Here is a 26,267-nt window from a genome sequence, read left to right as displayed (position 1 = left end):
CCAGAAAACCGCCCCCCCATCTATAAAGTCCAGCGTGTGTCCATGATGTCAGTATGTGTATATGCGTGTGTTGTCCGAGTGTGTGTTTGTGCACACACACTGGAACATATGGAAAACAAGAGCAGGACGAGGGCTCCGAGCAGAAGGTGACTCATCAGGCATTAACTTGTTTCTGCAAAGTATCCATCAACTGCTAATAAACTCGTGAGTGCTGGCAATCTTTGAACTTTCCTGCTGCGGAGTTCAGCTCTGAAGGCTACACACCAAAGACATCCGCGGGAGGAAGGACGCTCTCGTGGGCAAGTTTGCTGAGAAGGAGAAAGCCCTCTTCCGGAGGCACAAGGCATCTGCCCTTTTTGGGGCGAGGAGGGTGTTTTGAAATATAAGAAGCTCTCAACCCAGGACAGCAAACCGGGCCTGGAAAGGGAGACTCGCTGGGAGGGCGGGAGGGAGGCTCAGGAGACCCTCGGCGGAGCCTCACAATGCTTTGTTTCATGCAGCCCGGCCCCTCTGAAACCTGGCACCCGCGTGCAGGGAGGAGGAGAGGGTGCGGGTGGGGTCGGGGACTGGGATCGAGTTGCCCCCACCTCCCTGCCAGGCCTGGCAAGGGGAGGGGGCCTTGCCTGGGACAGAGGACGCTGGGTGGGGGCCGGGCCTGAGTGGGGGGGAGCACCAGGTGGGCTTCCCTCTCATCTGTGCAGCCTATAGATCTCCCGGCAATTTGGTGCCAGACAACCCTGGAAAAAGCCACGGTGTGTGGGTGTCCCTGTGTGTGAACAGGGCCCCTTGAAGTCCACTTAGGAAGACCCCTGCCTGCTCCTCTGGCCCCTGCTGCGCCAGCACCCCCCACAGGGCAGCTCCACTCCCCTCGCTCCTGCCTGGGCTATTTCCGAGCACAAAAACGCGCTCTCCAGAAAACCCGTGCAGCAGCGGTGAAGCCGCTGTCACACACACCCCAGTGTTTACGTCACACCTTCAGGGGACCCAGCGTAACGTCCCACATTGCCAGTACAGAGATGCCCCGCTTTGACCTCAATTCCCCGCCATTTGGGCTCATTTCTGGGAAACATTCAGCATCATCTTCAGAGAAACACAGTTCCGTGAACTGGGCCCACAGCCCACAAGTCTCCCCACAAAGGTCTGTGTGGACGCTTTGCTCCTGGGGGCTTCCCGGGCACGTGGTGAGGGGCCGAGAGGCCTCAGTCACTGCGAGGACCAAGGAGGCGTCTGGGGAGCCCGACTCTGGCCACGTTGGCTTCTTATCATTGCCGTGGACACTTGACCTCCAAAGGCAAAGCTCTCGGTCCCTTGTTAATTTCCCTCAAGGCTTCATAACCTTTTCTAGTACTTTCGACTTCTCCCCCACCCCTGAAAACTGTACAGGGGCTTGTTTTAAAACTGTATGTGTTCATTTTAAAGCATCCAAAAGAAAAGCTGTGTTGTAAAAAGCTCACTAATCAGATGCCTGCTCACAATTTTTTCTTTTTATTACAGTGTAGGGAATTTTTGGAGCAATACCAGAAAAATGCTGAATCTGCCTAAAATTCCTTTAAGGTGTTTTTCCCCCCTCCCCTTCCCCATTTCCCTTAAAGCATAAAATCTTCCCTTTAAAGGGAAAGGGGGAGGGTGTTGAGAAGGGAGAGGATTTCTGCCTGTGTTTGCACTTGCACTGGGGAAGACCACTTAGCAAGGAGCTCCCTGCCTCCTACAAAGAGTTATTTAATTACCCTGGGCATGAATGAACAGACCCTTCTAGGAGACCAGAGGCTCATGAATGAATCTCACACCCCGGGTCTCAATGGCACAGGCTGACCAGACCTCAAGGCCACATTTTAGGTTAGCAAGGAATTTTCCTCATTTAAAATTTTTAATTTGAAGGAGGAAGGGGGTGAGGAAGGAGAAAAATGGGTGGAGGGAGGAAAAGACAAGTTCAGTGCCTCAGTGGTACCATTTCCCATCTCCAGCTTGTGAAGCTGAAACAGCCACTGGATGCTGAGAACATGGGCATGCACGTGTCCACACACACAGAGGACGTGCTGGTGGGGAGGGGGTCCCCAAGACTAGAACCTTGCAGGACAGGGACAAGCTTGGGAAACGAAGCCAGTATAGACAGAGCCACAGCAGCTGCGTCCACGGAATGTGCCCGACTGTCAGGGCACCAGGGGGCTGGAGTGAAAGATGGGGGAGGAGGGTCTCAGCCCACTCTCATCCCTGGCAGGCACTGGGATTAGAAAGGGACATGTCTCTGGCAAAGGCCAATGGTGCCACCGGCCTGTGAGTCCCCTGCCCGGTGGGTCCAGCAGAGCAGAAGGCTGAGGACGGAGAAGTCGGGAGGAAGGGAGCCTTCCTCCCGCAGGCTCTCCACGCTGGTCAGGGCCAAACGCAGGGTGGAGATGTGGACACAGAAGGCCTGCACCCGGCAACCCCGGAACGCAAACATCACCACGCCGTGCCCGCCCTTGGCAGGTCCAGGGTCCTCCCTCCTCAGGACCCAGGCGCGACCGACGGTTGCTTCATCCCGTCCTTCCTCTGCATCAGACATCTCAAAGGTTAACAGCACCGGGCCCTGCTCCCCACCCTGTTCTGAAATCGATCGGCTACTTCAGGGACAAGGACCGAGATAAGGGGGCCCAGTGCCAATTCGTCCCCTCCGCTTTCACCCAAACCATGAAAATCAGTGAGGACCCTCACTGGTCTCTTGCTGTCAAGAGGCAAATACCAAAAAAAAAATAAAGCCAACATGTAAAACTTGCTGCACTGTTTGAGTCACTTTGAGTTCCGGGGTCGGCTCTAGTCTGCCACACTTACAACCTCACCCAGACCCGGAAATAGGACCCCAGGGTGCCCCAGGTTCGCAAGGAAGTACAGACAGCTCTGGGGTTTAGAGGGGCCCATGCCCCACCAGCCCATGCTCCTTCCCCCAACGGATCGGAGAATGAATTCTGGTCGAACCGAGAAAGTTGGATTTTTTCCCCAAGCTTTGCAACATCTCCATTGAGGTGAGGTGGCTGGGCAGGGGGTGCCCCAGGGTCTTTCCAAAGGCCAGGGTGCTCTCTCAGGTCCCCAGGCCCAGCCTCTCAGGGGCTTCCAGCCATGCCTAGCCCAGAGGTGAGCTGACCAGCTATGGAGCCAGGCACCCACTGCCATGTCACTTTAGCAGGTGACGTCAGCTCATCCCCAAATCAGGGTCTCCCAATGCCAGCCTCTTAAGGTTGCTGTGACGATTTGATGCTGAAGTAATCGAGGCTGGGGGCCGGCTCAGGGAGAGTGCTGCACACACGTGGGTCCCATCTCTTAGGTTCTACTCCTGGCTTCTCCAACTGCTCAGAAAACGCCCACCAGTCTTCCCCTTGGCCTCCACCCCCCACCCCTGCGGGAGAACAGTTTGGGGTCAATGTCTACACTTAATAAGCATTTATCATACACAGGCCCTGTTCTAAGTGGCTCATGCCAACCCTCTGAGGTTGCGTACTATTCTGTCTTAAAGAGGAAAAGTCACTTGCCCAAGAGCAGAGCTGCGATTCAAGCCCAGAATACTGCCCGGTGTGAGTTAGAGCCATCCCCAGCCTCTAAAGCCACCAGTCCCCAGTGGCCCCCTCTAAAGCCTCGAGGGAAAACCCAGTGACCTTCCGAACACACTTCGGAAATGCTGTCCCTGCTTTCAGAGCTGAGGACGGGGCCTCGCTCCCTCGCAGCAAGAAGTGAGCAGCAAAACGGCGTCTTCGTCAGCAAGTTGTTCTGTGATCTTGGCCAAATGGCTCCCCCTCTCGAAGTCTCAGTTTGACCTGTCCATAAATAACGAGAGGGGGACCAGGGAAAACAGCCCCACGGGCCCCCTTCCAGGCCGGCTGGTCTCTGTGATTCGCAGACATGCCCGGTCAGTATGAAACAACGCCGGTTCCATTTATTTTTACTACTTTCCAGAGAGTAAGAAAACCACTTTGAGGATCAGGGCACATTTTTGCATTTAATTTGCAACAATAAAACAAAACAAAACAAAATCAAAAAGGAAAGGAGGTTTGAGTCAGGTTTTGCTGTGTCCACCCCCAAACCAACTTCTTCTTTTTTTAATTTCAAAGAGTTACAAACTTTCTGTCTTATTATTCATCACCATCAGGAAGAGGTTGAGTCCCTAAGAGAGGATCTCATCACCACCTTACTTTAATGTGCACTCAAGTTTCTCCCCACCACCACCCTCCCACACCCCCCCAAGCTTACATGGCTGCAGACCCTGCTGGTCTAGAACACTGCCTAGTGCCTGTGTCCTTACAGACAAATTATGAGGACCGGTCAATTGCTAGAGCTAAAATGTACTCACCTGCTCCCCAAACTGGTCCACCCCACCTCCCAAAGCCCCCCCAAACGTCCAAGTCTGAAGCCCCCAGCCCGGGGGTCCCTCTAAGAGCAGTATTTTGCCATCAGAGAGTGTAACCGAGGGTAGCGCAGGGCGGCGGGGGCTGTGGGGGGGGAAGCTACACAAATCAAAAGCTCCTGTCTGTCTCGCCAGCCGGGCTGACGCGGCTTCCTGTGCCCCAGCGCTCAGCCATGCAAATTATAGCATGTACCCGGCTGCCTGCGGGCACTGCCCTCTGAGGAGGCCAGCTCTGCCCAGAGGAAGGGTGGGGACTCCCAACCCAGCCAACTCCATTCATAATATTTACAGTAAATGGGCCTCTCTGCCTGTTGTTTAGTGTGCATCCAGCCTAATTATTTCTCAGGTTTAATTTCCAGGCTCTTCGCCTCCACGATGCACCAACCAAGTTCCCAGTGTTACCCCCCAAACAACTCAGCAGCTGTCTTCTGAAAGGGGGTTCACAGACTTGCACACACGGAGCGCCCAGACCTGCACGGTATTATCTGCTCACCCGCCTTCTCTCTAGGAATGACCCTGGCCACCCCCAGGGAGACACGGCAAGAGGTGGGACAACCGTGCAACAGAAAACCCATCGGTGTCCCAGAGGGACATCTGAGTCACCCACCTGCCCGCCTGCTGACTTGAAAGGCTGGAGACCCCCAAATTCAGTATCTGGATCCCCAACTGGGGACCCAGTACCAAACACTGATTCTCCCTCTCCCTCTCCCCCTCTCTCACACACACTCTCCAACAAAAGAACCTTCTCATAAGCCACCAAAAGGTCCCTCTTTCTCTTCTTTTTATTGACCATTTGTAAGTATGTTGGCTACATATTAAAGCTTGATAAAAATCTTAATACAAACAGATGCAGCATAAGCCAATTTTCCAAAAGGACAAAAACCCCAGAAGTACTTTTCCAGGTCTGGGGGCTCTATGTGTGCAAGAAATCGAGCCGTGTTTGCTGTGGGCCTCGTTTTAATAAAGCCCCAGGCTATAAGGACCCTCAATCCCTGAAAGGTATCACAGGACCCAAGGCAGGCCCGGCCCCGCCCCACCCCGTCCCCTGCAGGTCCGACTCAACTCCAGGTTTTCTAGAGGGTAGGAAAACTGTCCGAAGACGTGGAAAAATCCAGTGAGAAACAAAAGTCCTTTTCATGCCTCCCCTCCCCCAGCTCCCCTTGTTCCATGACAATTATGAAAACTGTTGGATGGGATGGCATTTTGAACATTTACTGCATTCTGGCCAATAAATTCCAACGCGGGATCTGATGGAAAAGCCTCCCTCCTCCGCAGCGAGCTCCCTCCCTGGCTCCCCTCCCTGTGCACTCCCAGCCCTCATTCCATCTCTCGCTTTACAACCCAATACCAGGGCCTGGCCAGGCCAGGGCCGCACTGTACTCACAGGGAAAAACAACAGTACGCCAGCCTGGAGACAGTGTGCAGACTGGAAAAGTTAATCATTACTTCTGTCTGCCTCCGTAATCTAATCTCTCCCGCTTGGACACACACTCACTGTTCAGCCATCCCAGCCCTTTCACCCCCAAAGCACCCAGGACCTCCTAGACCTGAGCCCGCCCTCCCTCTGCCGCTCTCCCCTCCCCTCCCCAGGGCTGTGGTCACAAGGCCCCGGAGTCCAACGGAGTCCAACACATACGTCCGGCGGTTCCACACTATGTGCCCCACATTTCAGAGTATTCCAGGCCTTGCACAGACCTGGGCTCCAATCTGCCTGGCATTACCGCAGCACCCCCGTGCTACCCCCACGGCACAGGGACAGACTCTGTCCCCTCCCACTCTTCTCTCACTCCCCCTACCCTGGGACTCACTCAAACCCACTCCAAGTGGGTAGAGCTCCCCCGCCCACGTGATCAGTCTGTGCAGACACACAAGCCCAGAAGGCCCTCCTGTTGGCAGTGCCTCAGAAAATTAAACACAGAATTACCATATGATCCAGCAATTCCACTTCTGGGTATATACCCTGAAGAATGGAAAGCAAAGACTCCAAGAGAGAATCTGTACACCCATGTTCACAGCAGCATGAATCACAATAGCCAAAAAGACAGCAGCAACCCAAATGTGCGTGGAGTGATGAATGAATCGACAAAATGTGGGATAGCCACACAATGGAATATTATTCAGCCTTAAAAAGGAAGGAAATTCTGATGCCTGCTACAACATGGATGAACCTTGGGGACATTCTGCTAAGTGAAATAAGCCAGTCACAAAAGGGCAAATACTGCAGGAGTCCACTTGCATGAAGTACCTGGAGTAGCCAAATTTATAGGCAGAGAGTAGAACAGTGGTGGCCAGGGGAGCAGGAAGGGGGAAGTTAGTGTTTAATGGGGCAGAATCTCAGTTTGGGAAGATGAAGAACTTCTGGAGAGGGATGGTGGTGATAATAGCACAACGATATGCATGTGCTTAATGCCACAGAACTGCACACTTAAAAATTAGTAATACGGTGAACTTTATGCTATGCTTATTTTACCACAATAAAAAAGAAAAGAAAAAAGAGAATAGAGAAAAGAAAAGAAAAAGAAGGCTCCAGTCTCTTAATGCTCTGCTGCCTGCCCCCATAAACCTGCCCTCCTGAGTACAAGGTTTCTGAACTGGGGATTCCACAGGTGAGGTGGGCTTCAACGAGGCTACAGGCCCCTGGAAATGCATACAAATTGTGGTAGATGTATATTTATAGGCATTTTTCTGGGGAAAGAGTCCTCGGCTTTCACTGATTCTTAGAAGAGTCTGCAAGGCATGCAACATGAAGAACTATAATCATTTTACTTTAGAACAGAAGAGGCCATTGGCTACCCCATACCCTCACCACCTCAGCAATAGGGACCTCATTCCCACTCCCCCTCAAATCCAAGAACCAAAGATCACAGACCACAGAAGGGACTTGGCGGCCAAGTCCAAGCCCTTAGTTTACAGATGAGAAAACTGAGGCCCAGAATTCAAAAATGGCGGCTCCTGCAAGGCCATGAGCTGGTGGCTGAGACCCCACCCTCAGCCGAGGGACAGGCCAGCTCCAGGGACAGAAGCCCGAAGGATGCTTGCCCTCCCAGTGTCATGTGGCATCCTGCAAACCCTGGGGTGGGGAGGTGTTCAATCTTTGCAGGCCCCACACTCCAAGGCTGTTCCCCAGGAAATGCCCCCCAGTGGGCGTCCATCTTGCCCCACTGAGCTGGAGACAGGCCCATCTATTTTTAGGAGCTGTACCACGCACCCAGACCACACTGAGAGCTCAGCCTTTTGCTTTTCCCTCTTGGTTACTGATCAGCGAGGGAGGGACGGTGCTGGCTGAGCGCGGTGACCCTCCCTTGGCCTAGGTGACTGGAAGCAGGGGACTCAAGAGATGTCAGAAAAGGCCCTGGGGACCACCATTTAGTCCCCGTGAGCCACTGGGCGAGGCTGCCAACAAGTCACATCTTGGTGTCTTATTGTTTTTGTTCCTACTGAGCAATGGTCCCAGATCGAAAAGTAAAAAGGTGACACAGAAATGAGCAAACACAGGAGCCACCATCAGTCCTGGTTATCTGTGTCGTCTCCTGGCTGAGAGGCAGAAACTCCCAACTTGGCAGGATGAAGTTGGAGTTGAGATCAGTTCTTCCCTCCGGGCCCCGGGGATCAAACCCCAAGCAAAACCAGCTCTCCTGGCCCTCTCTTCCTGGTGGGGCTCCTCAGAGGAGCAAGAGAGTAATTAAATTAGTGAACTCCACGGGGCTGGGAGCCATCAGTTAGCCCCGGGGGAACAGACAGGGCAGGATGAGCATGAAAATGAAACACCCTGGTAATTGCATCTTAGAACCCCAGGCGGGCCAGGGGGGCTCAGAAATGGGCTTGACCTTCAGATTTAAAATTAAAATGCAAGAGTTTCATTCCCCCAGACAGTCTTCCTGAGAACCAAGCCCATGGCAGTTACAAAGGGAAAGTGAAACTCCTGGACTTTAAAAATAAAACACCCCAGCTCCCCCTCTGGCTGTCAAGACATTAGATACTGTCATTCCAGATGCTTCCCCACCCCTTCGCTGTGGAGCCTGGCCTGGGTTGGTCACCTCTACTCAGCATTACGCCCCCAGGTACTACCAGGGTCTGCAGTGTGGATTATAACCACAGATCTGTTCTTACTGCTGTTATCTTTCCATCAACAGGGGGGTGGGGGGGGAGAGGGTGGAACCAGAACCTGGGAGACTGACCTCTGTTTATCCACAAGCCTTGCTTTATCTCAACTCCCAACAGACCACACAACCAAAGCTCCTCCAGGTCACACACCACCTCCCCATGCAGGGACCTGGCTCCTTCTGTCCTGTAGAAGCTTCTCCTGCCTGCCTCCAGATGCGGGCAACCCCTGTTCAAACCCACTGCCCCTCACCGCTGCCCCATCTGCCGATCTTCATTCCATCAAGGCCCAAGAACTGCTCCTCCATGCAGCACAGAGCCTGGCACACAGTAGGAGCTTAATACTTGTATGTACTAAATGAACGAGCTGCAGGGACACACTGGCTTCTTCCAAAGCAGCTGGCCCACCCAGCTTCACACCCGAGGGGGGAGCATGCCTTCCAAGCCCTCTTCTGCACTCCCTACGGAGGTGGGACGGGAGAAGCCCCTGTCCCGGGCTAGGTGCCTGGGCTGGATGCCGCCGAGAGGTGTTTCCAAGGCAGGCGCCGGCCCGCCAACCTCTGTGGGCACACCACCTGCCCACAGCATTCTGCTCTGGCGTCCTGCTCTGTTTGGACAAGTTACCCTCACCGAGTGTTCAACAATGCTTTTACACACCCCAGGGCCCTTGTTGTGTTATGAAAACAAAACAAAGCACGCTAAGGGAAAAAGGTGGTGGGGGGGGGTGCGGGGTGGAGAGCACGCCAGCCACACACAGGTCTCTTTCTTTCTGGTCTTCACCCTGAAGATGGCTCCTTGGCAGCACGGGTCTGGGCACCGTCCGGTGTCCTGTGTCATTAGAACAATGACATCGCCAAAGAGGGGTTTGGAAGCCCAGAGATGAGTAAGGGGAAGTGGACCTTCTTCTCCACCCCACTGAGGGGCTGTGGCAAGCCCCCTTTCTGGGAGCTGCTGCTGGGTAAGGGTGGGCCACGCTACCCCTTCCCCTGAGGCACGGCACGGTCACCGGACAGGGCTGGGCCAGGGGAGCTCTGCGGCCGTTTCCTCTCCACTCCTCACCAGCACCCCAGAGATGGTCTCAGGGAAATTAAGGAACTCCTGGTGGGGTGGAGGGAGACAGAGTGGCTTGAAAACAAAGGCAGCTGTGAGTTTCAAGCTGCCAAACGCCAGGCACCTGTGCTAGGGGAGGGCGACAGCAGGGGTGAAAAGGCCAGGGGCATGAGTAATTCCTGCCTACCCCCTACCAAAAAAATACAATCTTTTTTTTTTTTGCAAGTTAAAACTGAGCTAATGACACTGGGTGGGGCGCAGTGTTAAGGACTACGCAGCCAAACCAAAATTAGCTTCCAGCCAAGAGCTGCTTGGCCCCACCATTTGGGGAAGGAAGCTGAAAAAGTCATGAAAGATTCTTTAGTAAACTGGGAAATAAGGCTGCAGTTAACATTTCAACTGAAGGTGACCCTGCTGGTAAAATATTTTTTTAAACAATAAAAATAACATAAAGTTCACAAACAGCCTCTTTCTTAAAGAAAAGGGCCTAAAAGTTCTCGTGGGAGTGGAAATGAAGAAAACGGGAAAAAAAAAAAAAGGAAAAAGAAAAAACAGGCTAGCTGTTTCTCGGCCACTACCTTTCACGCAAAACTTTTTTCTGGAGTTCTTCTCAAAAAAGGGATGATGCAATTTCCTGTCTTGTCCCAATATTTCCTGTTAACGTACAAGGTGAAAGTTATCACCCTGTTTTAAATAACTGTCCCAAACTGCATCGAAAGTTCCTTTTCCCAGCCAGTGCCCATCCCTACCACAAAATAGTCCCATCTTAGAATATAAATGCCATCATTTTCTACACCTTTAAGAGCTGGCTTCAGAAAGAGCCTGGTTCTTCCTATAGCAGATATTGAGAATCTACAAGGGCAGCTTCTGCAGGCGCTGAGCTAGTGGCCCAGATCCCCAAGGTGACCCCACGGGGAGACGCAGAGGGGCTGAGGGCAGCCCAGTCCCCCAGAGGAGCCAACGTGTTTGGGCAGAGTGGCCGCGATCAAGTGAATGTTGCTTTCTTGGTGTGTTAACCACTAAATTGAGAACTGTGCCTCAGCAGTTAATAATATCTTCCCGCTGAAAATAGCCCGAGAGGAAGCCTCTGTGTGACAGTAGGCAGGCGGCCAGCCCCAGAGCTGGCCATTCAATACCGGGCGAGAGAGATGGTAGGGCCAGTGGTGACCTCCCAGTGGCTGTGCTTACAGTATCCTTTCACAAAGGAGGGTGCCCGGGCCAGTCACTCGCTGTCTCTGCAGCCCTAGAACCTCAGCGCGGATGTCGCACGGACCAGGGACTCCAGCGGCCCAGGAAAGGTCTAGAATCACCCGGCTTTGGGGGCCAGCCCTTGCACCTCCCTGGCTCACAGCCACTGCACTGGGCAGGCCAGGAGGACACAGCACAGTGGGAACAAGCACACCCACCTCCCCTGGCACAAGGATGCGCCTTGGAAAATGACCTGCCTCTCACTTCTGCAACCCAGGTGGAAAAGGGAATGTCGAAAGATCCACAAGGAGATGTGCCTGCCTGTTCAGGTAACACATGTCAGAGAGACAGGCTCCTAGCCCCGCTCCCGGCCCCAGACCCCAGCAGACCTCAGGGCAGCTTAGGGAAACAAGTGTCTAGCATCAGCAGGTCCCAAGCACCTAACAGAAGTCTCTCCGATTCTATTCTCCACAATCCTTGTCCTTGATTAGTTATCCCCATATACCATGTATTTAATATCTACCACGAGCCACTTTTTAAAAAACCGTGGTAAAATGTACCTAGCATAAAACATGTCACCCACCGGTGACACTGAGTACATTCACAAAACTGTGCGACTGTCACCACTATCTGGTTCCAGAACATTTTCATCACCCCAAAAGGAAACCTGGTCCCACGGGTCACTTTTATAATGCCATTCACAACAGCAAAGCAAAACAGAGGAAGGTGCATAGAGAAAAAGTTTTCCCTCAAATATTTCTACTATTAAGCAAAAATCTCATTTGAAAAGAGGCTCAATCCCAAGGGATTCAATATATAAGCAAGTCTAGGAACCAGCATCCTACACCTTTTTGTTCTTATGCCAGGTGAAGGCACCTGCTTTGAAGGTGCTGCTCCAGGTTCAAGGCCTAGTCTGCAGGGAACAAAGACGGGTCTGGCCATTGTAACTCTGCAAGGAACAATATTATGGAACAGTAACAGCAATAATAAAGAAGCAAAGGAAGCCAAACTTGATCATGAATCCTTTGGCATTTCCTCCCTTCTTGCTGTCCCACTGGCTCTGCACCTGCCGCGGAGGTCCCACAGGTCTAGAAGTCTATCCGGCTACAGCAAGGCTTTACTAAGAAAGACTCAAGTTAGGGTAGGGGGATCAATGTGCTAGACTGTAGCCAAAAGCTCCACCACCCAGACCGTGGTCAGCCCAGTTCTGCCTGGGGACAGGATGCATGAGGCACAGCCCATCTAGTCTGGCCGGCAGAGCAGCCCAAATTTGCTCCAGAGACTTTAAATGCTGTCACCCTGTATTTAACCCCTGCCTAACTGCCTCATTCTTTTCAAGACAAAAGGGGTTTTATCAGTAAGCCCTTCTCCAGGGGTGAGTGCGTGACCTCAGGCACTGTCGAAGAGGCCGGTCCAGGACTGGTCTTCACCAGGGTGTGGATGTGCACCAGGTGAGCCCGCCCTAGCCCTGAGTCATTCTCCTGGCTGGTGTTAAAGGAGATGCAGAGGTGTCCCTTGAGTTCCAGACTGTCATTTCTCACAGTGGCCTGGAGGAAGGAGCACACTCACGGTCAGGTGTGCCTGTCTGTCTGACTCCCCCCCCCCCGCTCCAGCCCATGCTCACAACAGCTTGCATGAAAGGCCAGGGAGGCTGTGAGCTCAATCCTCCCTCCCCACCACCCCACAAAGGCATCAGAGACCTCAGTGAAACCATAAGCTGCTTGTTCCCAGGCAGGGGGAGGAGACATGAGAAGCACAGCAACAGGCACCCAGGCCCAGGTTCCCAGGCCCAGGTTCCCAGTTCGCTATCACAATTCCAAGCCATACAATAAATAATTGTTCACATGCAGCTGAATAACTTTCCTTAAAACAGTATGGAGCAATCTTTCCTAAGCTCCTTGGTTTGAGCCCAGTTGATTGTGGAATGAGCCAGGGCCGCATTTTCAGATTATATAGGTATTTTTGAAGGCTCTCCTCTGAGGCTAAGACAGATGCCAGTAGGGATAATAGAGGAGAAACATTCTTGGAGTGGACGCTGACTCAAGGACGCTCCTATCCCCTGGACTCACGTGAATCTTAAGACCTTAGCAAAGGAGGTGGCCACCCTTGAGGGTTAGAGGGATGGTGTCGTGTCTCTCCAATAAAGCATGACTTTGCGCAGCCAAGAGATGGAGTTTCCCAAGACACGTGAACACTTCTGTCTCCACTACCTCCCGCCTCCCTCCTTGAAATCCCTGGGAGCACCTCTTTTGAAGTTTAAATAACTGTGAGTGGTTGCTGGCTTCCAAGCCCTGCCCTAACTGGGGAGGTCCGCATGGCTGAGGCCCAGCCAACGCGAGACATTAATACATAAAGGAGGAGGCTAGAAGATGAGTCTGCAGCTAAACAGCCTAGAACTCACAAGGGAGGTGCTCCTCCTTCAGCCCACCCAAAGCAGGACAGCAGGAAGGTGAACTGAAAGCCCCCAAAAACTCCAGATGGAGGCTGCAAAGATGACAGCTCCTAACACATGCTTTGCATTACCAGGGATACAGGGAAAGTCCCTGGGAGAAAATCCTTTCCACTTTCACCACGGAGCTGAGCCTATAGGCTCTCCAGCCATGTCGGACCTCTCCAAGGTGGATCTTTCTGAGCTGTGACACATTCGTGTCCAAGCAGCAGCAAGGGCCTGTTCTGGAGTAGCATGCCTTTCAAAAGACAAGCATACCCCAAGAGCTGAACTTAGGCTGCCAAATCACAATTCAGAACCAATCCACCACTCCACCCCCCAAGTCCATAGTGTCTTGGAGAGGCTACCCTGATGTCAACCAGCCCCTGTGAGAGGGACCCCGGCCCAACCCAGAGCCCACCTGTGGGCATCTGCGTGCTCTCAGGTGTCTGCGCACGGGATTGTCTATCTGTATGTCTGCAGCAACACCCCCGCGCGCGCACACACATACACGCACAAGCCTGAACCTAGCAATCCATCTGTCTGGGAGAGCCAGCTGTCAGAAATGAAAGTACAATCTCCTGGAACAAAGTCACTGCCTTCTAAAAATGTCCCGTTTTCCCAGACCGAGGAAACTTGCAGGGGTGGAGTGTGTTTCACTGCAAGTCCCAAAGGACCAGGTCTGTTGTGTCCCCCCCCATCCCCCAACAAAGCTGCAATGCTGGAATTCCAACTTGCAGCCCCTTCCTTGGTGCAGGAAAGGGAAGGGCCAGCCTTGGAGTCACCCCTGCATTTCAGGAGGGGGCGGGCCTTTGAGCACACCCCCACCCCCACCTCCAAGCCACCACATTTTCACATTTGGCTGTTTTTTCTTTCCCTTCTTCCCTTGCCAAGAGAATCAAGCCCTGGCTCCCGCTGCCGACCTTCCTCCCACCCTAAACTGAGCCCCATTCATTAAGCCCGCTCTCAGCCAGGGCAGGACAGGAAGGAAAACAGCACACAGGGCCTGTGAAAGAGACTCAGAGAGGTGATTTCAAGGGGGAGGAGGGAGAAATCCCTTGTGGGCATTTTCACTGCTCCCCACCTTGATGCCCGGCTGCCCCCACCCCACAAAACAGGCATGCCTCCACGAGCATCCTATGCCAATCCCTCCCCGCAAGGGGCTCTGCCTCATGCAGCCCCCGCACCCCGAATGGCCTCATCCTTTAGCAAGGCAGACACACCCAGGCCACCCCCCACGGCCCCATCAACTTCTCAAGAAGAAGGAGGTTTGCGCTTTCTCCATTTACAAAACCCTCTGCCCTGGAGTGGGGCCAATAAAATCACCTTTTGGAAGGACTCTCACTACAAAAGAGTACAGCCCTAAGTTTTCTCTTCCCTGCAGACACCCCAAACCAGTGACATCAACCCAAAAGGCAGTTTCTAGAACATCTCCGCACGGTACATTATTAATACATTGCTCCAACTCCGGACGGAAAGAAGAAAGAGCTCAAACTTTGAAGCCTTGGGAATTAGTAAATCAAGAGCTAAAATTCAAAACAAACACTCTTTCATGTGGAGGCCCCCTCGTCTTTCTTTCTGCAGTTTTGTCAGACCACGCCATCCCTCCGGCGACACTGCGGGCCTCCTCGGTAATGTAAGCGGCTGCAATTACCTGGGGGGAGGCAGTTAATGATTGTTTTACTCCCAGTTTCTTTCTAGGACTGGAGGAGCTCTGGGGAGAAAACCCACCAGCCTCAGGAAGGCTGCGCTGTCACACTGCAGGGCCGGGCGCTCAGGCTGGCATCTCAGCTGGTGTCGTCATTTCCTCCAGCAGAGACAGACAAGATGTTATCAATAAGACAAACCTTCTGAAAAGCCCCTTTGAAAAGCTACCACTTCCCTTGCTTATTTCATGTGGTTCGGAGGGGCCAGGGCTCCTCCCTGCACATTCAGGGTTTAAAAAATAAAACCATCTAACAACATCCTGAGCGTGTTATTTTGCTTAGACCCCTGCCTCTCCGCCGCCTTCTTTCTCCCGGCCTTAGAAAGCGGAAAGATGCAGCTCACACACTGCTGCCTCTTCCCTCCACGCCCACCCTCCTGCCCGAAGCCCCCTCCTCTCTCTGGGTCCTCTTTTTCCTGCTCGGTTCTCATTAGAAGCTTTGAGTAAACAATACCCTCTGTCTCAGATAACAGCCAGAGTATATACTGCACTGAAATAAAAACAAACAAAGGTCTCCCTAAAGACATTCTCAGCAAGCTCCATTCCTGGAGAGGCCAGCCTAGAGAGGAACCATCCAGAATGAACCGCACCTGAGCAGCACTTGACCAAGTAGTCAAAGAGGTCACCCCACAAAGAGGGTACACGACAATTGTGACAGCTCCCACTAGAGCTGCTACACTGTGATCCTATGCCAATGTCCCAAAGGCCAGAAATGCCAGAAGCCCAAAACTCTGTGGGTATTTCTCCCTTTTTTCCCAGGTTGCTTTCCCTCTTGCTTCAGCTAGTTCTTCAAAAACCCAGTGATGACATGGTGGGTGGGAAAAACAGGTAGAAATGGGATGTCTTTAGAAAAAAATGAAATGTGTCCCACGTACATTGCCAATGAGTTTCTCTAAGTGTCACCCTCTTCTCACGTCCTCAGGGACACTGATGCTTTGGCTACCCGATGCACCTCTGCCAGTCCCGAGATCCTCCAGCACTGGCACTCCAGGCCCTCAGGCCTGCCCGCGGGCCCTGGGAAACCTGCCCTGCTGGGGAACAGGCACAGCACCCGCTGTCTGCAGTGCTCCCGTCCCCAGACACACGCTGCAGAATCCTGCGCTGAGCTGGACTGGGAAGCTTCCAGACCTACTCTGCAATCACAACCTATGCTTTGGGATCTGTCTCCAGCAAGTTCCCTGAAGATGCATCCATCCCTTTCAAGGCACCCCATGCACAAAGGACAGGAGTAAAATAGAGCTTAAATGTGCAAGTTAACGACACCAATGTCACCAAGCTGAGCCCGGAGTTGCTTAAAAATAACTCTTCACGCACAAAACCAGTCCCCAGCCGGCTCCCATTTCCCACCCATGCGACAGACCCAGTGTCATGAGGGTGTAAGGACTGCAGGACGACAGGATGAGGAGCTGACAGGCACCACAGTGTCATCATGGATGTACCCACGTTAAGGCACATAAAAATAAGAATGATGTCCAGAGCAGCTGGGTGGCAGGAGGCCATCCCCATTCCTCTGGTCCCCAGTCATTTCAAGAAATCTTGGGACTGCCGGGAAAGTAAGAGAAGGCATCTTACCTGAAAGCCCCCCAGGGGCCAGATAATTTGTTCCCCCTGTTTCAGCGGAGGAAGGCACAGCATCTGGACAGTCTGCTGTGGATTCGAAAAGGGGGGAGAAAGAAATAAATACACAAATAAAAACACCGAGATTCATCTTTAAGCACATCCTCAACAGCATGAAAGACTAACCACACATTCCAAAAGGCTGACTCGCGGCCGCGATGCTGATTATTAATGGTCTGCTCAGGCTTCACTGCCCATCATAAGACAGACCACAGCACCTTGTCACCCGTCTGGGCTCCGGGAGGCCAGTTAATCATTAGGCAAGTCAGGCTCGATCAGACAGGCTGGAATTTCTCTTGTATTACAAGTCTTCCATTGAGGAAACCAGGTAGTTGCCAAGGTCAAAGAAGGTTCGGGTTGGACTTTCTCAACCCTGGTGGCTCTGTCTTCCCCCATCAAGGGCGAAAGCCCCTTGCTTGGGTCCTGTGTCCTCTCTGTGCCACACCCACAGGCGGGGTCTTGCTCTCATCTTTTTTAAGACAGATTCTCCCTAGTTCTTGAGAACTTTCTCAAGATTGGTGTTGGGCTGAAGGTTTCTTTTTTTCTTTCTAATTGAGGAATAACTTAAGTATAGCAAAGTATACAAAATCTCCAGCAGACTTAATGAATTTTACTCATGTACACTCCTGTGTAACCACCACCAGATCAAGACAGAGAACATTCTCAGCAAGGCTCTGAGCCGGAGGGGAAATGTTCCACCTCTCTCAGGCTAGTCCAAACCCCTCATCTCTGGAAACCTTCCTGGGCAACCCCAGACCTGCAAGGCTCCCTGGCCTCAGTTCCTATAAACTCTTTCTGGCACCCAGTCCTTGGAGTTTCCTTTTGCTGTCTTTACCGATCCTTTACCTTCAGATTCCATCTGCCTTAAGTAGACTGTAAGTTTCTCTTCAATGTCTCTGTCACCCTAGGCACTCAGCACAGTGACCTCAATGTTAATGAGGATAATGACAATCCCAGCTGAGAAATGGACTCTACAACTGCCCTCCAAGCAATTAAAACAAAAAATAATGTCCATGAACCACAACTAATTAGTCCCATGAAACACAAGTACAAAAGACCCTGTAAGCTTCTCATGCACCATTGCCAATGCCAAACTTCCTGAGGTCCTTGTAGAAAGCCTGGCTCAGGAAAGGTCCTTCCCCGCTCCACAGCAAACACAGCAGCTTGGATCATGCAGGTGCCAGTCCTCCCGTCCCTGGCCACTAGGACCATGTCCCCAGGGTGTGCACTACCAGCTTCCAACTGGAACCACTTGGCCATGCTGGCGAAGAGGAATCCAAACCAAAAAGCAGCCCAGAGGCAAGCGGCCCATGAGAGTTCTTTAGGTGCCTACACTAATCAGAGCCCCAAATCATCTCTGGGTTGCTGCTGTCAGCCTCCTTTAACGCTGAGCTTCTCTAGTCCAGGGTCCCTCCCTCTCTCATATTCTCCAGGCTAGAAGAATAACTATTCAAGATCTCTTGTAAACAGGGGGCAAGAGGGGGAGGAGTGGCGGCGACAGGCAGGGAAGAGAGAGAAGGCTGTGTGTGTAATCTCACTTTATCAGGGTAAAGTATAATTCCTAACAGGAATATACAGTTTTACAGGATACACTTAATCAAATGGAAAACAATAGGGGGAGGCAGGAAATGGAGTTACTTGTTAAATGGTGTATACCCTGCACTTTCTAAACTACTTTGATGGCCTTCACCATTTTCTAGAGACAGCCTTCCCAACCCTCTCCTCCACCCACCCCCCCAAACGGAAGACACCCCCACATTAAACGTGATGACTTATCCACGGCCACTCCCCCCAGCTTTGGCTGGCAGAATCCCAGAGGCAAGGTGTGTTTCAAAGGAAAAGCCTGGCATCTCAGAGCAGAGCTGGGACCACATTCAGGGTGTCAGCCTGTCTCAGATCAAAGGTAAGTCAGCTAACACACTGGCAACCACAAGCGTTTTTATGAAATGGTGCTCTGCCCTTCTGCAGTGCCTTTGATCTCAGGAGGGTTTTACAAACATTAATTAGGCCTCCCTACCACCTCTGTGAAGTAGCAAAGTATACCTGTTTGACATGCACCCAGGTAAACTGAGGCGTCATTGACTAGCTCAAGGGGCCACCCAGTGAGCTGGGCTATACCCGAGTCCAGCACCCATCCCGTGGCTCTTGCTCCCCAAGGCAGGCCGTGGAGTCCCACCCCTCCTCCCTGGCAGTGTCCAGGCTGAGACAGGCTCCTGCATCCAGACTGGCCTCCAGCTACTGCCTGGCTTGCAAGGTCAAACGGGCCATCCCTCCATCCCTCTGCCACAGAAAAGCTGCGCAAAGGCAGATTTCTAAAGTCACGGGCTCACCTCTGCCTACGTCTCCTGCTCCCCAAAGCTCAGGCTGACTGACAGTCAGAAGCTCTAGGCCATTTCTGGCTCTCATCCAACACTAAATAGTACCAAGCACTCAGTAAGTGCTAAGTTCTGTGGGAGAAAAAGACTCACTCCTTTCTCCCAGCTCCTCCAACAGAGTCTGTGAAAAGTCCAAGCCTGGGGTGTCCCCCGACCCCACACCTACCACCACTAATATACCCAAGTGTCCCAGCTCTGCCTCAGGTAGTTCATCTGACCCAGAACTCAAAGGGACCCTGCTTACAGAAGAACACTGCACTGCCTTGGAATCCTCGAATTTTTAGGCAAGCACATCATCACATCCATAGAATGAATGAATGAACCAATGAACGAATGAATGCATGAATGATCTAATCCAACTCTTCCATCATCTGGACTTAAAAAGAAGCCTGGAAAAGTCAAGGGGGACCAGAGTTAAAAGGCAACGGCAGGGCTAGGTCTCACGTCAACATGCCAGACTTCCTATCTAGGCTGTGGAGGTGGGATCTGCCGGTGGGCACTGGCCCCCGGGGTTGCCCAGCCCAAGCACGAAGAGCTCACCCAGCAACGCCCCTACCCCAGCCCAGCCATTCTTCAAACCTTTCAAACCGTCAGACAGAGAGGACACGGGAAGCACAGCCCACACAGCTACCCCACCAGCGTCCCCACTCCACAAACTGAGATCTAGTTTCAAACAGCAAATTCTTACTCCTCGTGGGAGGGGGAGGAGGGCGTCTTCTCACTTCTGAAAGCCACAAGTCACAACCACCTTGCCCCTAGGTTCAGTCAAGTGAACGTTCCTTTTCAGATGACTCTGCTGGTTCAGGACCACACAGTTCCCAGGTGTACAAAGTCCAGGCCCTCCCAGAGGCTGCCGTGGAGTGGCTTGAACCACAGCCAGATGGAGCTCCCAGCTTTCAGCCCTCAAGTTCCTCCAAAGGCTGCAGGGGTACCAGGCCCCAGCTCCATCCCATACACTTCACAGGAGGGATTCCCTTAGTCGTGTAACTGCTTAAGATTTTAACAACTGCCAACGGTAAAACCTTATGCCTGTTCTACCTAGTAACCCAAGACCAAGAATTCAGCTTAGGGCTTAGAAACATAAGAATGTATGCAGCAGATCTAAATTCCCAGGCCAAACATTCTCCCCTGGACAAGGTGGGGAGACCCAGGGCAGCGTCCCATGTGTATGTCTGACCTCAACACCTCTGGCCACAACCAGCCCCAGACCTGTCCCGGCCCCTCCGGCCCAGACCTGGCTGCCCTCCAACGTGTCGGGACAATTCCCCTCATGGGGGCTTCTTCGGCTGCTACAGCTCCCATGTTCTTACACAACGGCGCCTTTATTCGTTCCTTTTTGTGTTCTGTTTTAAACAAAACGTTTTGGGTGAGTAACCAGCTGTTTGAGTTTCCGATTGGCAGGTTAATCACTTCCTATTGGCTGATCTGGAGAACGTTTCTCCCCCTTGGAAATGGCACATTCCTGTCTTTGTGGCTTCTCTGTTTACACACATTTTGCTACCTAGTGTCAACACTTGCTAATGAACAAATATATCACTCCACTCACTGAAAATGAGGGCCGGCAGAATGACTGCTTAGGAGATTTATCCCAGTATCTTTGCAGGAAACCCCAGGAAACGTGGCCCTTCTTTTCTATGGTTTTGGAGGTTTCCAGGAATATTTACCCCTGACAGTCTTTACCTCTGGGGCCAAGGTCACCGTTCTCTCTTTTCAGGGAAACCTCTAAATTTGAAGAATATGAAAGACAAAACAAAACAGGGCAGAGGTGGCCCCTTGGAGAACTAACCTCATGAAAGAATTCTCGATTCTTTAAGTCACAAACCCAGTCAAGTTACATTCTTTGGGAAAAACAGGGCTTGGTGATTCCAGTTAACGTTTGTTATAAATACAGAGAGCTGGTTATCTCTTCATTAATGACCATTTATCTGGTGTTTTGTAAATCGAAAGCAAAATATCACATGCTTTGCAGGCCACTTATTAGCCGGGCACCAGGCAAGCAGGAACGCCTTCCCAACTTGAGGGAGCTGGTGGAGTCCCAGGAGGGCTGGCTGCAGAGTATGGGCTTCGGTTACACGTTCATTAAAGTATTTAATTTATGACAACGCCCCAGCAAAACTTTTAATTAGTGGGGGGAAAGGCCCAACAGCCAAAACTCATGCGGCGGAAGGACCTGGATAATTCCAGGAGCTAAATGGTGCCCAACTCTTCACTTTTTCTTCTCCCAGAGCTTTGGCAAAATACAACTGTCACAAGCGTGACATTTTTTTCAGGCATCAGTATACAGGCACAAAAATCAACGTGAGAGTTTGTGCTTTTAGCAAATAGATCTCCCACTATAGGAAGGACTTGTCCCTTTGTCATCCCCAGGTTTGTTTTGCTGACCCTGTCCCCTGGCACTGTTGGGTCCAGAGGATGGGCCCCTGTGCTACCGGCCAGAAGCTGAATGCAGACAACTGCAACAAGGCTGGTGCCAGTCTCCAATGGGCTTCTGCCCTGGCCCCATGCCAGCCAGTGACAAAGCAACAGGCAGGCAGAGCTATGCTCAAAACTTTTATGGCCCCTACCAAGGATTCTGAGAAAACTCCAAGAGACGGCTGACTTGTAGGTGACCGGGGCAGGGAGAACCCACTCTCCTTTTACTTGTTGTCTATACTTCTCGAATGTTCTGGTGTCTACTCCAAACCAACGTCTCTGCACCTTTTTAAACTGCCTTCCTGGCCGTCTGATCATCCTTTCCATTCTTCCCACTGATTCTTCTGGCACTTACAAAGTCTCCGAATTTTCCCATCAACCTGTCCTATTTGGCTCCCAAGACTAAAGCCTCCACGTGTCACAGCTGAGCCAACTTCGGTCACAGAGTGCAAACACATGAAAAAGGAACAAAATGTAAAGCCTATCTAGGAAACGTCTTAGAAAAAAAAAAAAAAAAAATCCAGCCACAACAACAGAAAAATTCACCAAACTTCCAGTAGAGGAAACCTACAACCAACTTGAAGCAAGCCTAGCACCTCCCCAGGCCGCTGCCTAGACATAAAAACCCGGGTTCTAAAGGCTCCGTTTCTATCTTAAGATAAGAAGGATATTTTTAAAATCATCTACTCACCAGTTGGTTTGAGAAAATCCATCGGGTATCTGGAGTAAGGAGGGGGGGGAGACTCTGAAATTAAAAAAGTAAGAGAAAATAAAGGCCCAGCCATGAGAAAGAGAGATAGAAACTTATGATAACAGAGGCATTCTTTTAGCCCAACTGTTTGTCTTAGCTGTGGGGGCTGGAGGCAGGGCCGCGAGGCGGTGATTGCCTTGATATTTAGCTGTCAGATAAACAAAAGAGGCCGCCTGGCGCCAGCCTCGGCGCTCAGCTCCTCCACGTCTGCGGCCGCTGCCGCCTCGCTCGGCGGGCCGCGCTGGAAACCACCGGCTCGGCCGGGGCCGCGCACTTCACAGTTCACGGGGCGGGGGTCCCCTTCCAGTCCCTGAGCTCCAGACCCCGCTCCCACCACCCCGCCTCCTCTCCCGCGCCCGCCCCGCAAGGGTGCAATTCGCTCCCGCCCCCGCCGCGCGGGGGACACCGGGCGCCCCCTTCCAAGCCCACCCGGGAGACGCGCCCCAAGAGTGCTGGTGAACTCGGGGGACGCGCCCGGAGTGCACCCCCCGACCCCGTGCACGTAGAAGTAGAGAAAAGGGAAGGAATCGAGGAAGCTTGAGAGGATAAAAAGGAAGGAGACTCGGGGTCCCAGCCGAGAAGCCCAGGCCCCAGTGCAGTAAGGGACAACGGCTGGGGCCCAGACATTCTATAGACAGGTCTGTGCTTCTCTGTGCGGAAGAAAGAGAAAAAATAGGGGCACCCAGCTTCTCCTGGTGGTTTGTTCCTTTTCACCCTGGGGCTGGCAGAACTGAGAGCAGATACCCAGTTCGGCCTGCCATCCTGACCCTCTCTGCCCCAAGACTCCAAAGCCGCGAGGCCAGGGCAGCATCTGAGCCACTTGGGTTCGACGTGACTCCCTTATTTACTAAAGGAGCGGAGACTTTCCAGTCTTTATAGCTCCATTCTCCCAGCCTCCCTTGGCGGGCTTGGACCGAATCCAACTCGGCCACACACCTCAACGCCTTTCCGGGTGCGGGGGAGGCGTGACCCCCACCTCTCTGCACCCCCGTGCAGATCCGGAAATAAAGGCGTCTAATTTTTAACCGCACGTCTGCACAGTGTGTGCAGGAGCAGTGCCCATAGACCCCCTCGGGCAACAGAGCAGGAAAAGCCTGGAAGGGAACCCCCAGGGAATGCCCTTAGAGTTTCCCCTTGTCCCTTCTCTACTTTCGTCCCCCAGGTCTCCTCCCAGGAGGGGATGTGCACTCCCCTGGAGAGGAGGCAGCACACACACAGCCCGAGGGGGCTTTTCTTCCAGTGCTTGCGCGCCGTGGTGGTGGTGGGGGGCATGAGCACAGAGCAACTTCTTACCTAGTTCGCAGAGTCGGCTAAGGTGATGGGGGTTGCAGCACACCAGCTCCGGGTTGATCTTCCCGTAAGATTCACAGCAACACAGCCTCTTGACTTCCGAGGAATGCCTGAGATCCGGCCACCTGAACACTTTGCACAGCAGGAGGGGGAGCGAGTAGGACGAGGGCGGCTGCGCGGGCTGCGCGCTGGCGGGCGCCCCCGGGCCCAGCCTGCAGTCCAGGCGGCCGGGCAGCAGGAGGCATGCGGTGCGCGTACCGCCGCGGGACTCCACGGCCTGGAGCAGCAGCTCCAGCTGCCGCTCCTTCAGTTTCTTGAGCACCGAGTGCGTGAGCGCCTTCAGATCCGCCTCGGCGCCCCCGACCGCGCCGGCGCCCGCGGCTGGGGGATGGGGATGGTGGTGACCTTTGGCACCTCGGACCGCCTTGCCCAGGCAGCAGCCAGCCCTGCCCGCGCCGCCGCCACCGGCCCCATGCGCCCGGCCGTCCGTCGCCCCCTCACCCCGCAGCTCGCCTCCTCCACCTCCCCCCGCGCCCTCCTCCTCGTCCTCGCCGCCGGGCGCACGGCTCCTCCAGAGACGCCGGACGAGCGCAGATCGTTTGGTCCTGAACATGCGGGGCGAGGAGGCGAGGAGAAAAGTCGTTTGCCGGCTAAGGAGCGAACATGACCTCCGCACACCATGAAGAAGTCGGGCGCCGAGTTGGGGCAGCAGGCGCAGGCGACAGCAGCAGCAGCAGGAGCCCGGGCAGAAGCGGCGGCGGCCCGAGGGGCGCTCCGTGGCATGCGCCAGTCTCCCGGAGGCCGGGGCGCGCGCGGGGGCCCGGGGGCGCCCGCCGGGGCTCGGGGGCCTGCGCTCCGGCTGCCCCACCCCGCGCGGCCCGCGCCCTGCGCGGCTCTCGGGCCCCGGCGCGCCCCGGAGGAACGCGGCCGCCGCTTCCCTGGGGACGGGCGAGCCTGCCCCCGTCGGCGCCTCCCCAAAAAGAGGCCCCCCCGCAGTGGCTCCCGAATGTCGGGCTCGCCAGCCTCGGCTTCCTACATGGAAGATCCGCGGGGGCAAAAAATGAAAGGCGTTCGGCTGGGCTGCTGGAGGGAGGAAAAAGCCTCTTTCCCCCTTGCTAAGCAACTTAATTTGGGGGTGGGGAAAAGCAGGCAATTAAAAAAAAAAAGCAGGCACGCGATTTATTTTTTTCCTCTATATCCTTAGTAACCGGATCTCCTCGAATTCCGTGCACACGAAGACTCGGGGGAGGGGGCTGAGTGGACTTCACCCCGCATGAGATGTCTGGCGAAGTAAGGAGGCTCTCTCAAAACCTAAGAACCAAATATGCAAAGCCCCAAATGAAAAACACCACCTCCTCAAACCTTGGAGGTCTGGGGGCGTCCGGCTGGAGCTGGGGTTTAAAAAAAGAAAATGTTTACAAAGTAGAACAAGATGTTTGAGGGGTGGAAAAACGTATCCACGAGTTACATCCCCTTTTTTTCCTTGCAGAGCCCCGCTGGTCTTTCTCTCCTTTTCTTCTGCCCCCCCAAAAATCGTATATTTTTTTAATCCACAAAAAGCTTTGGCTAGACTGCTTCAATCCTGCGCATCTGGGTGGTTTAGGGGAGTCTCTGGTCTTCCCTCCTCTGCTCCCGGGGGCCCAGGTCCTCGGCGGGGACTTCCTCGGGGCTGGCGGGGGCGCAGGGGCAGAAGATGCTGCGGCGACGGCTGCGCCCAGCGGGGCTGTCAGCGCGGGGGAGGGCGGCGCGGCGGCGGCGGCGGCGGCGGCGGGCCCCTGGCGGGTCGCGCGTTCTCGCCCCCCTGGGCACAAGCTGCTGGCTAGTGCGGGGGCCGCGGGTGCCCCTTCCCCTGGCCGCAGCTGGCCGCCGGGGCTCCCCGCATGGGCTGCTCGCCCTGACCCTGCTGCGGCGGCAGAAGGCCCCGGTGTCCTCTCGCCGCCTCCTCCTCCGAGACTCTCCTCGTCGCGCCTGGAAGCCTCCTTGTCCCCCGTCCGCCCTCTCCTGGCGCTCCGGTCCTTCTGCCGCCGCCAGGGGCTAGCCGCGCCGCACTCAAGGGCTCCGGGGCCGGGCGCTCGGCGGCTCGGCGCCGGCAGGCTGGCTCTGTCTCGGCAGCTCTCTCCCGCGCGGCGAGCGGACCGAGCACGGAGCCCGGCTGGCTCGGCTGGCGCGGCTTGGGGACAGGCTCCTCCGTGCGCCGAGCAGCAAGCGAGTGTGCCCTGGGCTCGCCGCCTCCCGCAAGGCCTCCCGCTCCCGCCCCCTTCCCTCCCCCTTCCTCCCCCGCCCCCAGCCGCCGCCGCCGCCGCCGCCGCCGCCTCCTCCCCGCCCCCCCACCCCCCGAACCCGGCCCTCTGCTCGGCTGGTTCCACTGCGCAGTGGCGCGCCCGGCTCCGGCCTCGTCACGTGGCCGTCTAGACACCCTGTCGCTTTAAAAAAAAAAAAAAGCGATTGTGTTTCGCAAACAACAGATCGGGTTTCTAAAAGCTATTTCTCCGCCCCCCCACAGCCACCGCCACCCCCTCCCAAGTCTGCAGAGGGGGTACCATTGTTGGGGAGAAAGGTGGGGAGCAGGGAAGCTCCCGGAGTCGACTGAGACCCGGCTGGAGCAGTGGAGAAATGGGGAGAGCCGGGAGCACGGAGCGGGCTTGGCCGCCGAGTTTGGGAGCTGAACTAGCGGGTCAGTGGCCCGATTTAGACCCGGCGGAGCTCCGCGGCAGTGGCCATCCCGCGCGCGCTCGCCCCAGCGCTTCATTCATTCGTTTTGTTTTAAAGGCCCTGGCGGCAGATCCCTTGGCTGCGCCCGAGGGAAAGGGGAGGAGAGCGCTGTCTCCGCTTTAAAAGACATTTACACCGGACTGGACCGAGGCCCTGGGAAGTGTGCGCTGGAGGGAACAGCCGGGCCGCCGAGGGCGGGGAGGCGGCGCGAATATGACCTCAGCGGCGGCCGCGCGCTCCCTCCCGCCCTCTCCGCTCCGGGCTCC

General features: G+C 54.2%; 1 protein-coding gene across 3 annotated transcripts in view; it reads right to left on the bottom strand.

The window, feature by feature from the left end:
- Positions 1 to 25,027, bottom strand: part of SMAD7 (SMAD family member 7) — a 28,003-nt gene extending 2,976 nt beyond the window's left edge. The window contains exons 1-3 of one of the 3 annotated variants that reach the window (XM_069468009.1): positions 23,293 to 25,027; positions 21,940 to 21,993; positions 16,417 to 16,491 (exon numbers count right to left, since the gene is read on the bottom strand). In XM_069468009.1, coding sequence (XP_069324110.1) covers positions 16,417 to 16,491; positions 21,940 to 21,993; positions 23,293 to 23,902 — 739 coding nt within the window. In that variant the 5' untranslated portion in view covers positions 23,903 to 25,027. Of the gene's footprint in view, positions 1 to 16,416; positions 16,492 to 21,939; positions 21,994 to 22,743; positions 22,849 to 23,292 lie in introns of those variants that run through there. The other 2 variants (XM_069468010.1, XM_069468011.1) reach the window with 2 other exon arrangements.
- Between the last annotated feature and the right edge of the window lie 1,240 nt (positions 25,028 to 26,267).

This window comes from Eulemur rufifrons, chromosome 5 (genome assembly GCF_041146395.1).
Source record: "Eulemur rufifrons isolate Redbay chromosome 5, OSU_ERuf_1, whole genome shotgun sequence".
Taxonomy (NCBI): domain Eukaryota; kingdom Metazoa; phylum Chordata; class Mammalia; order Primates; family Lemuridae; genus Eulemur; species Eulemur rufifrons.
This window is presented reverse-complemented; position numbering and strand designations above follow the sequence as displayed.